This window comes from Zingiber officinale, chromosome 4B (assembly GCF_018446385.1).
Source record: "Zingiber officinale cultivar Zhangliang chromosome 4B, Zo_v1.1, whole genome shotgun sequence".
NCBI classification, from domain to species: domain Eukaryota; kingdom Viridiplantae; phylum Streptophyta; class Magnoliopsida; order Zingiberales; family Zingiberaceae; genus Zingiber; species Zingiber officinale.
The window spans coordinates 110215975-110232147 of record NC_055993.1 but is presented as its reverse complement, the minus strand read 5'-3'; the positions used below and the strand labels follow the sequence as shown (position 1 = coordinate 110232147).

Below are 16173 nucleotides of genomic sequence, written 5' to 3'. Positions count from 1 at the left end.
GAACTCAAACAATGCATTTATTTTTCAAATTGTCAATAATTTATATTAATGGTATTTTGTAACTTTTTTTTTTATTCTAAGTATCTGGACTTTGAACTCTCGTTACATACTAATCATTCTTTTCTTCTACCATCGCAATATGTCTCAAGGAGTACTCATACCGTGCCTCTGAAAAAATATAGATCTGTCATATTAGCGACTCCAAGAGATTTGACCCCCGATCTCTTCCCAAATATTACATTGAATTATGATAGCAAAAGATGAATACGTTCACTCCCAGCGTCTCCATCAATTCGTCCCAAGATCAATACGGATGAGGTAAATCATGGACGACTACTAACCTTTAGAATAGTAACTACTTATATTGAATCATGCCCCTAGGGTACCATGTCTTTGAACTCATACATGTTGTACCAATTAAGACTTAGCGGCTACAATAATTATAGAATAAGTATATTTTTTGTATGAGAAATATGTTGAGACATTGAGATTTTAGAGTGCGGTCTTTAACTAAAACGATAATAGAGGATGCTTTTCTAATTTTTCACTCAATTCTAAAAAACTAGAACCTAAGAAACTAGCTATCAAAATTAAAACCTGACACCAGAACGAAAAGTTTAGAAATTAGAACCCCCATAATCAAAATCAGACTAGATAAACAAACCTAACAACAGTTGTTTATTATTTTAAAAGAACCTTTTTAGTATTTTAGATAAGTCTATTTTATTTAATTTAAAAAATGATTATGAAGAATAAATCTATCATCAATGTATAAAAGGGATTAGGATCCCCTGTATTAGGACTAATAATTTGAGAGTTGATACAATTTTAATTTCCAACAGCAAATTAGAATTTAAATGCAAACGTAATATTAACAACTAAAATTTTATTCATATTATTCTGGAATACCATACCTGGCAAGTGTACAATAATTGATCATTGTTTCATAGTGCATACCATTATAGTAAAAAAGAAAGATGATTACGTTCATCTCAAACGTCCTTCACAATCCATCCCCAAGTTTCCATGGTGCATACCAAGACCATATGGCAGCTGCTGAAGCTGCAGCTAATTATTCTCATTTCATTCGTGAAAGCAATCTACTCATCATTAACAGTAGACCAAGAATTTGCTTCAATCCAGTCGAAGGCAATTGGGCTCAAGAAAGAATCAGGGATCCCAAAGGAGTTGACGAGAGAAAGCGCATGAGGCCTTAAATCACCACAAAGCTTTGAAACTTCCCTTCTCGCAGCAGCAGCACCATCGCGTGACAAGTATCCGTAACGGAGAAACGAAGCATCTTCTTCGACGCATGTGAGAGCATACATGGACCTCAACAATCCTAATACATCCTGTAAAGACAATGTTTTGAATAGAACTACATCATTTCTACAGAGGAACTAACTAGATAACCACATGATTAGTTGTTTGATTTTTTTCATTTTGAAGTTTGCAAACTAAGGAGACAGAAAATGTTATAGTAATATATAAGAAATGCACCTTTAACCGCCCAGGAGATTGAGTCGTTTCTTCCTTTATAAATATTTGCAATATTGTGCGCTCAGAAAAGGCCCTTGCCAATTCATCAGCAAGTTGATAGCTCTGTGATATGTCCATTAACAAGTTATAGGTCTTTAGAAATAAACATTGCAACTAAATCAGAAAATGCATTTGGAATAAGCATGTACCAGAAGAGCTGCATTCACTTTGCTTTCACCATCAGCTTGAAATCGAGACACTTCACTAGCATAGCGCGTAAGCAAATCTCTCTCCCTCAAGCAAATGATATTGAGCTACATGATTGAAATGTTTAATGCATCTTTAGTTTTAAAATTAATGAAGTGTGCATAACACAGTTAAACTTCCTACCTGGAACTCGGTGCTTCTTAGAGTAGAGCTTGTAGGATTAGCTTCAATGACGGGGCAAGGATCATTCATGTGTTCCAGCCCCAGTCCTCTGAATGGGTGCTTCCTCTTTTTTGCTGCTATATATTCTGCAAGGAGTGCCTTGCTAACCTGTTTCAATCCTTCTAATCTTAGTTTGATGTGCATCTACTTAATAGATGGTCATAGAAAGAAAACATTACTTCATTACCTGTTGCATTAGTACATTATTATCTCCCTCAAAGGTGCTCTGGACATCAAATTCAGCTTTCAGAATACCAATGCGGTTTTCTGTTTTCAAACCTTGGCCGCCACAGGCTTCGCGGCACTCCTATGAAAGGTAATAACATCCTGACTTGAGAAAAAAAAATTCCTAAGAGAAAATAAAGCAGTTGTGCTGAGGTGCACGAACCTGAAGTACTCTCATGTTATTCCATGTGAGTGTAGCTTTGAGAGCACTAGAATAAATGTGAACACTTTTATTACTCTCTGGTGTCCTATTGACGTATAGTCTTTTTAAGAAATTGGCTGCAGAACTCATCGCACAGCTTCACAATAGGAAAAGACGAAAATTGACATTAGAGGATTTCTTTGTTACCAGAAGAATTCATATCAAAGTCTGTAGAGGTAGGATATGACGGATTAATGGGAATTACGTTTTCGCAACAAGTGGCAAGAGTCGTCGTTGATGAGCAGGATAGTCCAGCAACAAGACTTCGGGGCCATCAGCTGTTATGGAGAAAACTCTCCTTGTCAAAGCATATCTCACAGCAATAGCTAAACCAACCTGACAAATAATTATGCACAACAATCTTATCTCAGTTTCAGAGCATCAAAATAGTTAACTAGCTCTTAAGCATAATTAGCAAGTGCACCTTTGATATATAAACTGCAGTTGCTGCGATATTCACACGGCCCGATGTTAGTGGGGCCAAAAAAGCTGCAAACCTCTGAAATAGAAATGCAATATCTTAAGCAGGACATACACCATATATAAAGAACTTTGCGATGAAAATATCACATTATTTCACCATTTCTTCCAAGAAAATATAACTGTTCCGATACAAGTTGGAATATAACAAATATGATGATCATAACAATTGTTGTCACCTGATCTGGGTCTTTTATGGAGCTAACATATCGCCCATCAGGCAATACATCAGCAACTGAGTTAAGCAAATTCTCTCGAGGGATTCTAATATTATCAAACCTGCAAAAGAAATTGAAGACACTAATAAACAGTTTTCAACAATAAACTCTAGCATCAACTGTACATCCTCACCAGATGCGGCCATTGTCAACGCCATTTAACCCAATTTTGTGACCACAATCAGCAATACGAACATTGGGGCAAATGTTTCCTTCATTATCACGAATTTGTGCAATAAATGCATGGACCCCTTGGTTGGTTCCGTTTATAAGGAGTTGAGAGAAGATTATTGTGTGCGTCGAATGCTGATGAAATGGTGGATTAACAAGATCATTAGATGCATGTCAAATACAGCAGGTAAAGATCAACCCTGCTTATATTTAACTCAAACAAAGACCCCTTTTGGTTTGTAGACAATTTATTAGTGCTATAAAGAGAAACAAACACTTTTCCTACATTAGCAGCTCCTCCTATCCAATACTTTTGAGCTGACTCGCAAGGTGTGTTTATCACAAACTCGCCCGAATCAATATCATAAGTGGCTATCGTTTCAATTCCTCTAACCTTCAAAAGAAAAAGTCAAACCCAATAAAAGAGAGACTGAAAAAATGTTTCAACAAACATATTCATCTTTGATATACGACATACATTACTTCCATGTCCCAACTCAGTCATTGCAAAGCATCCCTTAACCTGAAAATTCTCAGAAGCATTCAGCCATTTGTCATGATGACGCTTTGTGCCCAAAAAATTGATCGCGCCTCCCCTATAATAAAATCAATTTACTACAATTAAGACTAGGTACCACAATGAAATACTAACATTAATAATAGAATTGGTTAGTCAAAGGCTTTTCAAGATTTCAGCCAAAGTAGCAACTACCACTATGGCACGTGGCATAACTAACATATACACTGTGAAAGATATATATGTTCCAACAGAAACAACTGATGGTAATGCAATAGATGTTTAGGTTTTGGGTTCTTCAAAATTCTGTTTTGTAAGACCCATTATCATGCCTTTACTAGTTATAACTAATGCGTAAATTGAGACCCTGTTTTTACAAGAGTGGTTAGGAAAACAAGTCATTTTTCAAACTATAAAAAGGGCCCTAAATAAATCTTTGGTTTAACTATATTTTCTCTTTGTGAGGGTGTTTTGTGTGTAAAATCATTAGCTCCTGGAGTTGCATGTTGCGTCAGTTGGTATTAGAGCCCTTTACCTTGGCTGTTGATTTACCCATAAGTTGGAATCCTTGAAATTCAATGCCTTGACTCTCCTCCACCTTATGCAGATAATGCTAGCTCCTGATGGAACCATTCAAAGAAGGATATTTGAATATAGATACACTTGGATTATAGAAGACAAGCTTCGATAGATGACGCCAGAAATGTTCTTCAGATCCAACTAGCTTTAGAGTCAAATTCCCTAGTGATAACCCTTGATTGATCATTCTGTGCTTATGCTCAATAATGGAAGACTTTATCAAGATTTTTAGTTTTCTCGTGCTGAAGCCAAGTTCTTGGCATGGAGAATAATTCAGTAGATATGTTTAGGTTGTAAAGTAATTTATTTTTAGATTTTGAGTTTTCTAAAACAAATTGTAAGACCTATTATTATCTTTTACTAGTCATAATTAACTGAGTAAACTCATAATCTAACTTTAGGAGAATAAGTTGAGTGAATGAGCCATTTTCCAATTTATAAAGAGGACCCTCGAAATCAATCTCTAGTTTAATAGAATTTTCTCTTTGCGATTTGTTCTGTGTATGAGATTGTTGGTTTCTGGGGCATCATATATAATAATTTGAAATGGAAGATAATGAACTCCAGTATATGTTTTCTTTATTAATTACCTCTCACATTTAATCTATTAACTATTCCTCTGATTCCTTTTCCATCTCTTGGTTGTCTAGGAAGGTATGATGGATAATATGTTAGGTCTAATCTATACATCAACCAATCCTGAATTGGCCAGTATACATTGATTATACCTGGATTTCCTTTTGTAGCTGCTAATGGAGGATTTATTAACTAATGATGGACACTGTCCCAAAAAAACAATATGCGATCTGTTTGGATGGAATATGACAAAATTGATCCAACAAGTTCAAGCTCAGTCAGTAATCTTGCCGATAAATCAATGGCTCAAACCACTAGGGCATCCAAATGATAAGCTGGATCGTGTACTTTAAAAATTTGCAACAATCCTTCAGCTATCAAAGTACCCTGTTGGTGGATTGACTCGTCCATTTAGGATGACTATCACCAATAACTTTATCATTAGACGTTGAGATACTCCTTTGAGATTAATAGACGTTTCCATTCCCTTATTGTCGTCGCTGATTTAATATATCCTTTTTCAAAAAAAAAAAAAAGTAAGGATGCCCCACCATATTTCTCATACCGAAGATACCCTTATTCCAACGTTATTGTAGCAACTACAGCATAACTACTACAATGTGTAGCAATTACAGAGTTACTGCTACAATTGATTCAACTTGGTAATATACATAGAACACTTTTATATGTAAAAAAAATATTTATCGACTTGGCCAAAATTGCCTTCAACATGGTGAAGTTCAGCGTGAAAATTTTACAATAGACACAAATTGGTAATTGGCTACTACAATAGTGTGGCAGTGTAGCAGTCAATTATAACGTCTCGGCAAAGACCGCTACATCTCCAGAACTCATGTGTAGTGCTAAATATGCAAGAGTTCGCGTTACAGAGTCCGACTGTAACGTCTCAGCAAGGACCGCTACATCTCCATGAGAACTTGGGTGTAGTGTTAAATAGGAAAGCGTTCTCACACCATGGGTTGGATAAGAACAAATATGATAGGAAAACTAATAATCTAAAATTTAGAACATTGAACATAGGAACTCTCACTGATAAATCAATGGAGGTAGTAGAATCATAATTAGGAGAAGAATTAGTATTTTGTGTGTACAAGAGACAAAATGGATAGACGAGAAGGCAAAGATGATAGAGAACTCGGGTTTAAGTTATGGTACACTGGAAAGAGTAAAGCAGGAAATGGAGTGGGTATTACTGTAGATAGTTTGTTAAAGGATAGAGTTGTAGGAATAGTTAGAAAAGGGGATAGAATTATAGCCCTTAAGATAATAGTGACGAAAGAAACTATGAACATAATTAGCGTATATGCACCACATGTAGGATTAGATGAAACTACCAAATCAAGGTTTTATGAGGACTTAGATGAAATATTACAAAATATTCCACCAAATGAAATGATTTTAATAGGAGGTGATCTAAATGGGCATATCGGAGTGAAAAATTAGGAGTATGAGAGAGTACATGGAAGTTATGGGTTTGGAACGAGGAATAAGGAAGGGAAAACTATATTAGATTTTGCGATAGCATATGACCTTATATTAGCTAATACGTTTTTTAAGAAAAGAAAAGAACACTTAGTCACATTCAAAAGTGGAAATAATAAATCGTAAATTGACTTTCTTATGGTTAGAAAGAAGGATAGAAAGATTTGTAAAGATTGCAAAGTCATCCATGTAGAAAGCTTAACTACTCAAAATAGGATAGTAATGTTGGATATACGCCTCAAACATAGTATCAAGAGAAAGAAAATATATACGATTCCTAGAATTAAGCGGTGAAAATTAAAGGATGGGAAGCAAAATATATTTAAGGAGAAGGTAGAAGTACAAGCATTAGATGAAATATACGATGACTCTAATACAACATGGGATAAGATGGTATCAAAGTTGAAAATAGTAGCTAAGAGGGTACTCGATGAGTCAAAGGGGCATACACCACTAAGTAAAGAATCTTGGTGGTGGAATGAGAAGGTACAAGAGAAAGTGAAGGAAAAACGAATAACTTATAAGGAATTATATATTTGTAAGAACGAGGAAAACTTAAAAAAAATATACAATAGCCAAGAAAGAAGCTAAGAAAGTAGTAAGTGAAGCAAAAAATGAAACTTTTGAACGATTATATCAAAAATTGGATACAAAAGAAGGGGAAAGAGACATTTATAGAATAGTTAAAGTGAGAGAAAGGAAAACAAGAGATCTTAGCCAAATCAAATGTATTAAAGATGAATGTAATAGGGTATTAGTAAACGATGGAGAAATAAAAGAGCGATGGAAGAGGTATTTTCATCAACTTTTTAATGAAGGTTTAGGTGACCAACTTAACTTAGGTAATTTAAGTAGGTCAAATGAGCATAGAAATTTTAATTTTTATCGTAGAATTCAAACTTCAGAAATAAAACAAACTTTAAATGATATACACAATGTAAAAGCTATTGGACCAGATGATATTTCAATAGAGGTATGGAAGTGCTTAGGGAAACAAGGTATTGAATGACTTACAAAATTATTTAACATGATATTGAAAATGAAAAAAATGTCTGATCAATGGAGGATAAGTACTCTAGTTCCCTTATATAAGAACAAGGGAGACGTACAAAATTGTGCAAACTATAAGGGTATTAAACTAATGAGTCATACTATGAAACTTTGGGAACAAGTAATAGAAACAAATTAAGAAAGGAGACCACAGTGACAGAAATCAATTTGGGTTCATGCTTGGAAGATCGACAATAAAAGTTATACATCTTCTTAGATAATTAATTGAAAAATATCGAGAGCAAAAACAAGATCTACACATGGTATTCATTGACTTAGAAAAAGCTTATGATAGAGTCCCAAGAGAAATTATATGGAGAATTTTAGAAAAGAGAGGTGTTAGCGTAACATATATTGAACTAATTAAGGATATGTATGAGGATGTAACGACCAGAGTAAAGACTTTAGGCGGAATGACTGAAGCATTTCTAATAAAGTTAAGGTTACATCAAGGATCAGCTCTAAGTCCCTATCTTTTTTTGCACTAATTATGGACGAACTCACTGCTCACATTCAAGACACAGTACCGTGGTGCATGTTGTTTGCAGATGATATTATTTTGATAGATGAAACACGTGAAGGAGTAAATGTTAAACTAGAATCTTGGAGGAAAACACTAGAAGAGAAAAGTTTTAAGCTTAATAGATTAAAAACAGAATATATGGAATTTAAGTTTAGCAATATTAGAAGTAATGAAACAATTATTAAGATAGGAGAGGACGAGTTGCCCGGAACCGAGAAATTTAAATATTTAGGATCATTTTTGCAAAACGATGGAAGGATTGAGAGAGATGTCTTACATAGAACACAAGCAGGATAGGTGAAATGAAGGGGAGCGTCGAGTGTTTTATGTGACCGTAAAGTACCTTTTAAACTTAAAGGTAAGTTCTATAAAACCGCAGTTAGACCTGCTATGTTATATAGAGCTGAATGTTGGGTTATGACTCGAGCAGAAGATGAGAGTTGCAGAGATGAGGATGTTAAGGTTGTGGACATACGAGAATGGACAAAATAAGAAATAAGAGCATTAGAGAGAAAGTCGGAGTTGCATCTATTTAGGAAAAACTCCGAGAGACACGTTTAAGATGGTACGAACATGTACTTAAACAACCAATAAATGCTCCAGTTAGGCGATATGAAACTATGATAAACATGCATATCAAATGAGGAAGAGGAAGACCAAAAAAGACTTGATTAGCAATAATAAAATAAGATAAAATTTATTTAAATATAGATGATGATATAATAGGAGATAGAGCTCAATGCGTAAAAGGATTCATACAGCCGATTCCACCTAGTGGGAAAAGGCTTGGTTGTTGTTGTTGTACAAAGTTGTGGCAATTAATCCTTGTTCTAATAGTTTTATGGTGAATTTGATCCTATTGAAGCAATTTCAATCAAGTTTAAGCAATTTTAACTAAGTAAAAAAATTTGATATAAAAATACTCTATGTATAGATTTTTTTTACCTAATTGAATTATTTATTTCCACACGTTGTAGCAACCATAGCTGCTACAACAACGCTAGAATAAAGATATCTTCGATATAAGAAATATGGTGGGGCACCCTTTTGACTTTTTTTTAAAAAGAGGACGCCCTTTTGATTTTTACCCAAATAAGATCACTCTAAATTTCAAACAAACTTTCAAAGTCTTGGAACTATTTTGATGGAAAGAAAGGACAAAAAAAGCTTAAGAGTAGAGATCGCAAATTAAGTTAGAGTGAATTGAAAGCATTAAAGAAGATCTATTTATAGGCATGGTGCTTCAGTTAATGCGCACATGCAAGTTCAAATCACACGAACACATGGACAGTGTCTTGTTTTATGTTCATGTGGATGTGGACCTGCTTTCCCATTCACTGGAAAGCTTATCACCTGGTTGGGGCATAGGCATGCAAGCGTGTGCACAAACGACACAAGTGTTGAGGCATCATGTCAATTATATGTCATTGCTTTCAAAAAAAAGTGGTTGATGATGCAAGGATCGAGACACCACATAATTGGCATGGTCGCATGATAATGTTGTGTTGTCAAAATCAACCCTTTAAGATCACAATCGATCATGATTTTGATGACTTGGACAAAAAGTTTAAGTTAAGGGGCATTATTGCATTTGATATGTATGTAAAATTATGCAATATTTGAGCAAAACACATGGAGACTTAGCATGGTTAAGGCGGGCGCTTGATGACTCAAGGTCCGTGGAGTTGAGAGAAGAATAGCATGAACATCAAGGGATTGCAAGACGAGGAGCACAGGAGTGTTGCTAAGCCGAGAAGGTGAATTACGTAAGTGAACAACAACAATCAAAGCTTATCCCACTAGGTGGGGTCAACTATATGGATCATTCTACGTCATGAAACTACATTCCCTACTATATCATCATCTATATTTAAATAAATTTTATCTTATTTTATATTGCTAATCTAGGTTTTTTTTTTTCTCTTCCTCGTTTGATGTACATATTTGTTATAGTTTCACATCGTCTGGAGCATTTATTAAGCATCTAAATATATGTTCGTATCATCTTAAACTTGTCTAAGAGTTTTTCCTCAATAGATGCAACTCCAACAGAGTTTTTCCTCAATAGGTGCAACTCTGACTTTCTTTCTGATATTCTCGTTTCTTAATTCTTATCCTATTCATCCTCTTATGTCCACATATCCACCTTAACATCCTCATCTCTATAACTCTCATATTTTCTTCATGTTTTGGAGTCATAGCCCAACATTCAGCTTCATATAATATAGCAAGTCTAACAACCATTTTGTAAAATCCCTTTAAATTTTAGAGATACTTTACGATCATAAAGAACATCTGACGCTCTCTTCTATTTCAGCAATTCCGTTTGTATTATATGTAAGACATCTCTCAATCTCTTCATCCTTTTGCAAAAATAAACTTAAATAATTAAAACTCTTTGTTATAGTCATCGCTTATCTTAACAATTGTATCATTATATCTAATATTGTTAAATTTAAATTTCATATATTCTGTCTTTACTCTACTAAGACTAAAACCTTTCACTTCCAGTGTTTTGTACCAAAATTCGAGTTTAACATTTACTTCTTCACGTGTCTTATATATTAAAACAATATCATCGACAAACAACATGTACACTATGTCTTAGATGTGTCTAGTGAGTTCTTTCATGATTAGTATAAAAAGATAGTTGATATGTAACCCTATCTTTGTGGAAATCACTTTGGTTAATCCGTCTAAAGTCTTCACTCTTTCATTACATTCTTAAACATATCCTTAATTAGTTCAATATATGTTATGCTAACACTTCTCTTTTCTATAATTCTTCATAAAATTTCCCTTGGGACTCTATCATAAGATTTTTCTAGGTCAACGAATATCATATATAAAGCTTGCTTCTATTTCTAATACTTTTCAATTAATTATCCGAGGAGATATATATCTTCTATTGTCGACCTTTCAATCATGAATCCAAATTGATTCTTGATCACCGTTGTCAACTTCTTTAGTCTTTTTTCTATTATTCGTTCCCAAAATTTCACGGTATGACTTATTAGTTTAATACTCTTATAGTATGTATAATTTTATGTCTTATTTGTTCTTATATAAGGGAACTAGAGTACTTGTCCTCATTAATATTTTTTCCATTTTCAATATCAGATTGAATAATTTTGTAAGTCATTGAATATCTTGTTTCTTTAAGCACTTCCATAACCTTTATCGAGATATCGTCCAACTACTTTTCCATTTTGCATCCCATTTAAAGTTTCTTTAACTTTTAAAGTTTGAATTTTAAATTAAATTTATATATTCATTAACCTACTTAAATTATCTAAGTTAAGTTGGTCACCTAAACCTTCAATAAAAAGATGATGAAAATACTTCTTCCATTGTTCTTTTATTTCCTCATCATTCAATAACATCATATTGCATTCATCTTTAATGCATCTTATTTGGATCTCTTGTCTTCTTTTCTCTCGCTTAGATATTCTATAAATGTCTCTTTCTCCTTCTTTTGTATCTAGTTATGTATATAAGCGTCCAAATTTTTCATTCTTGGCTTCATTCACTTCTTTCTTAGCTATTTTTTTTTGGTGTATTTTTTGAAGTTTTCCTTGTTCTTACAAGTGTATAATACCTTATAATTCCCTTTTTCATCACTTTCTTGTGAATTATGTAATTGAAGACGTGAAGAATAACACGTCAAATGAGCCAAAAGCCCAATGCATCTAAGAGACTAGTCCATGATAGTAATACTATAGTCAATTGGTTGTTATTAGATAGACCAATTCAAATATATCCATATACGGAAGATGCAATAGTAGGATTAGATAATGCTACAATGAAATCAATCAACTGAAGGTGCAAACCATGTCAACTGATTGACGCAAGCATGGTATAATAACTTTTAACTTTTGAATTCGTTGGAGAGGCTATGTAGAGGGTTGTAAGGGCTACAAATTGCATAACCATTAAGAGATTCACATCTAAACTTTGTCAAAGTGTTGAGGATCTCCTGTAATCTTCTTCTTTCATATTGTATGGCCTTTGTGCAATCATCAAAGGAGTTGTAAGAGGTTTCTCTGCCATCGTACTACCGAGAAGAAGAAAGATAATGGATATTCGGGAGTGATCCACAGATCATGCACTAAGCAAGCGCCTTGGGAGGTTGTCGGACCACGTTAAATAATAGTGTTCTTGGTTTGTCTTGCTTGCTATTACTTTTCGTTATGTTTATTGGTTTTAGTGCACTAGGACAAAAGTGGTATTCATTACCCTTCATTGCCAAATAGCTCATCCATGTTCCTATTCAACTGATTGGCAAACAAAACAATTTTCAATAATCTCCACATAAATGAAAGTTATAGACAAATTTAAAAAGTCTTAAACAAGAGTTTCAACGAGAAACTAGTGCAGTTGAAAAGAGCTAATGACTTTAAAGCTTCCATAAGTGAATTTGATTGGATTTACTCGGCTACCAAGAGAAATGTCTTAAATTATTCAATAGTTGGTTGATGTAAACCAACATAATAATACTCATATAATAGCCCCTAAACTTCTACTAATTCTTTATTTTGATTGTTTTAGCCATGATAATGCTTGAGAATCCATACGCACTTTCAATTTAAAGTGGACCTCACTTTGCGCTATATAAGTGATCTTCTGTGAACAATATCTGCAACAACTTATTAAACCCTTAGTTGTACAGTGTAGGAATTATTAAGAGCCTTTGGTTGAACCTATACCTATTTGCAGGTTGTACCTTTATGTCACAGGAATGAGTTAGAGTTATTACTCTCATGTATCTCAAATCTTATAATTTAGTTGTCCTATTTGAATCATGATCTTGGAATTTTAGGTCATCATAGTTGAGCTACTACTATTCGATTCATATGTTAGGTTTTTTACTAATTCCATATACATGCAACACATTTGATCTTTGAGTAAGCCTCTAGTAAGAAGATCTGCAAGCTTCTCCTTCAACTTCACATAATTTCCATCACACAACTAGAGATCAATTATTTAATGGTATTATGTCTTGGACAACCATATTAAGTTATACGCCCTTCTATAGTTGTTTGACCTATTAGTGAATTCGTAAGTTCTTTTTATTAGAACTTTCTTCTTTCTTGTGTTTATGCAAAAAGATCTCTTCGAAGAATGTCACATTCCTCGACTCAATAGTTGCATCTTCATGCATCTGATGTGTTTACCAAGAAACCACCTGATGTCCTTCCTATAGTTGTCTCAGAGTAAGCCTTTAGTAAAAGGATCTACAAGCTGCTCCTTCAACTTCACATAATTTCCATCACACAACTGGAGATCGAATTATGTCTCTAACAACTATGTTGAGTTTTACCATTATACATACTATTATATGCCCTTCCTATAGTTGTTTGTACTATTTGCAAATTCGTAAGTTCTTTTTATTAGAACTTTCTTCTTTCTTGTGTTTATGCAAAAAGATCTCTTCGAAGAATGTCACATTCCTCATCTCCATAGTTATATCTTCATGTGTCTGATGTGTTTCCCAAAAAACAGTCTGCGCTACTGCATATTTAATGAATATGTGGTGAAACTATTTCAGACCCCATTGAAATGTATTTGGGTTTAGGGTATATAATTCTTGTTGGCCAGAATCTGGCCAGCTAGAATTTTTTATCCTCCAATTAGAATGTATACATGTACATGCATATAATTAATGTACACATATGATATTACTAAAATACCCATATGTACACTTGCATGTATTGATTCTAGCTGGCCAGATTCTGGCCATTTAGCATTACCCTTCTACATAAGGCAAAGAATTTAAATCTGTTTGAATATTTGGATATGCTGGAGAAAGAAGGGAGATGTCACAATGTTCTCGATGCGATGAGGTGTGTATCATGGACTTAATGGGAAGTAATCAATTTCGCAGTAAAAGCAAAAATTTTACAGATATACTCAGCCAGACAACGACCACTAAACCTTCCGGTCAAAATTTGCCATCATTTTTCAGAAGAACCCACGGAATTTGATTTTTCTTTTTACAAAAAAAGTGAAAAAGAAAGGAGAAGCGTCTTACCATAGAAAGTAATGGACACCTAATTTTATGGAGAGGGAATGATCGAAGACGGCGATGCACTCGAACAACGCTAACTTCCTCATGCCTGCTTCCGGATCGCTCCCCGTGAACCACCCTTGGAACACTCCTTGGCCGAGCAGGTACTCGATCCGCCGCATCGTGGCCGCGCGCTGCTGCTCCTTGGTCTGGTTGTAATCCGGCGCGACGAAGGTGAACTCGCCGCGGCGGCGGGGGCAAAAGAGAGGGCTTTCCTCCATCAGATGGAACAGCCAGTCCCGTGCCTCGTGGTGGTGGCCATCCAGGATCCGACGCAGCGCTGCGACGTCGAAAGCCGGCGGCTTCTCGGAGAGGTCGGGTGGGGAGTAGTTGAGGCACGGGGAAGGTGTGACCGGGGAAGAGGAGAAGTTGGCGATAGATTGATAGGGGCCGAGGAGGTGGCCAGCGATAACAGAAGCTCGACGGGCGGCAGAAGAGGGAGGATCCATGGCTCCACGGCAGAGAAAGAGAGACGATTGGGCAAGGCACCGATGATTCAATGATAATCTGTTAGCCTATATCGGCAAGCGCATCTGGAAGCCTATTGGAAGCTCAGGCGACTATCAGTTCAGAAATTTCATATTTTTTTATTATATTTCTTTTTTGAAGAAAAGCTTTTACAAATATTATATAACTGGAGTATAAATAATAAATATTTAGATGACAATTTAAATATTTTATCGTAATATCATAATCTGGAACACTGATAATTAAATATTTCTCTTATATATTAATCATTATTCTATAGATTAATAATCGTTCATAATTTATCTCTTTTGTTAACTTGAGATGAATTGATAAAATATTGGAAGTGCACGTATTCATCATTTTACAAATTCTGTATTTTATTTCGGATAAAATATTTTTGAAAATGCGCTCATGTATGTCGTGATCATAGTTTGCAAAATCGCGATCCGGATCGTAGGATCGTACGATCCTACGATCCGGAAACCCAAAATCGATCCAGGATCGTGCAGAATCGTTTTTACAGTAGGATCGCAGCAGGATCGGTAGGATCGGTAGGATCGGAGCAGAATCGGTAGAATCGGAACAGGATCGGAGCAGAATCGGAGCAGGATCGGTGGAAGCTTTGAGAGGTCATAACTTTTGATTCGGATTGAACCACGGGGCCTATAATATATTAAATTAAAGCTCGTTCAGATATCTTTAATAAATTTCAAAGTTTATCCTTAACCATTATCTTTTTTTCATCTTATTAGAGTTTTAAATTATTTAAATATATGTTTAATTATTTTTGAGTTAGTTTTTTTATCAATAATATTCTGTCATTTATTTTTCTCAAAATAATAAGTTTTTGGATGTCTATTGTCTAGTATTGTGTGACATCAACCAGTCTTTAGAAGATTATTTCCGGCATTCATATTTGAATCAAAGGATTCAATAGCTTCTGTTATATACGTTAGATGCTTTGTTGACATTTAAATTGAATTATCTTATAAATCAAGGAAATATTTTTGACATTGTATGTGTTATTATTATTGTCTTAATGGATATTTTATATTTTTTCATTTTATGATATGAAAATATAAATATTATTACTATGCGAGAATGATAGTTGAATTACAAGTTAATTTAAATTTGTACATGTAGTAATGTAATTTGATGTGTTGAGTGTAAATAATTTCATATATATACAAAATTAGTTATTTATTTATATGTAAATGAGTTTTTAGGTATTTTTTCTAATTATTAATCATGTATGATAAAATTTTAAGGGTTTTTGGTAGGATCGTACGATTCTACGATCCGATCCTGACCGATCTGATCCTGACCCTAAATCAATCCTGCGTAGAATCACGATTCTACAAACTATGATCGTGATTCGTGAGACCGGAATACGGTTTCACATAAACGAGTGGGGGTTGCGACATTTATTGTTAGACAAGCAACTAAACTACAGCAAATTTTGACACGCTTCCTAATGGGAGGTCAAAGGACAATGCTGTGGATCCCACTCAAGTAAAGGGTTGCATGGAGATACGCAGCTATCATCAGTGAAAAAAAAGAAAGAGAAGTAATACCATATTTTTTAAAAATATATATAATTAACAAAATAGATTAAAACATCTATATAATATACTTTTAATATCAACAAAATATATATATATATATATATATATATATATATATATA

General features: G+C 34.4%; 1 protein-coding gene across 1 annotated transcript; it reads right to left on the bottom strand.

The window, feature by feature from the left end:
* Positions 1–871: 871 nt before the first annotated feature.
* Positions 872–14562, bottom strand: LOC121976040 (acyl-coenzyme A oxidase 3, peroxisomal-like). Its single transcript, XM_042528028.1, has 13 exons — positions 13984–14562; positions 3683–3800; positions 3491–3598; positions 3167–3339; positions 2995–3094; positions 2760–2834; positions 2541–2671; positions 2297–2432; positions 2096–2215; positions 1870–2016; positions 1689–1793; positions 1501–1602; positions 872–1352 (listed from the first exon to the last, which is right to left on the bottom strand). Exons 1-13 carry the CDS (start codon positions 14466–14468, stop codon positions 1101–1103), a joined length of 2052 nt encoding a protein of 683 aa, XP_042383962.1. The 5' UTR covers positions 14469–14562; the 3' UTR covers positions 872–1100.
* Positions 14563–16173: the final 1611 nt, after the last annotated feature.

Coding starts and splice junctions, on each gene's coding strand:
- LOC121976040 (XM_042528028.1), bottom strand. CDS start 14,468: ATGGATCCTCCCTCTTCTGCCGCCCGTCGAGCTTCTGTTATCGCTGGC. Junction 3,801..13,983: donor GGTGTCCATTACTTTCTATG/GTAAGACGCTTC, acceptor ATTTTATTATAG/GGGAGGCGCGATCAATTTTT. Junction 2,672..2,759: donor CTGCAGTTTATATATCAAAG/GTGCACTTGCTA, acceptor ATTATTTGTCAG/GTTGGTTTAGCTATTGCTGT.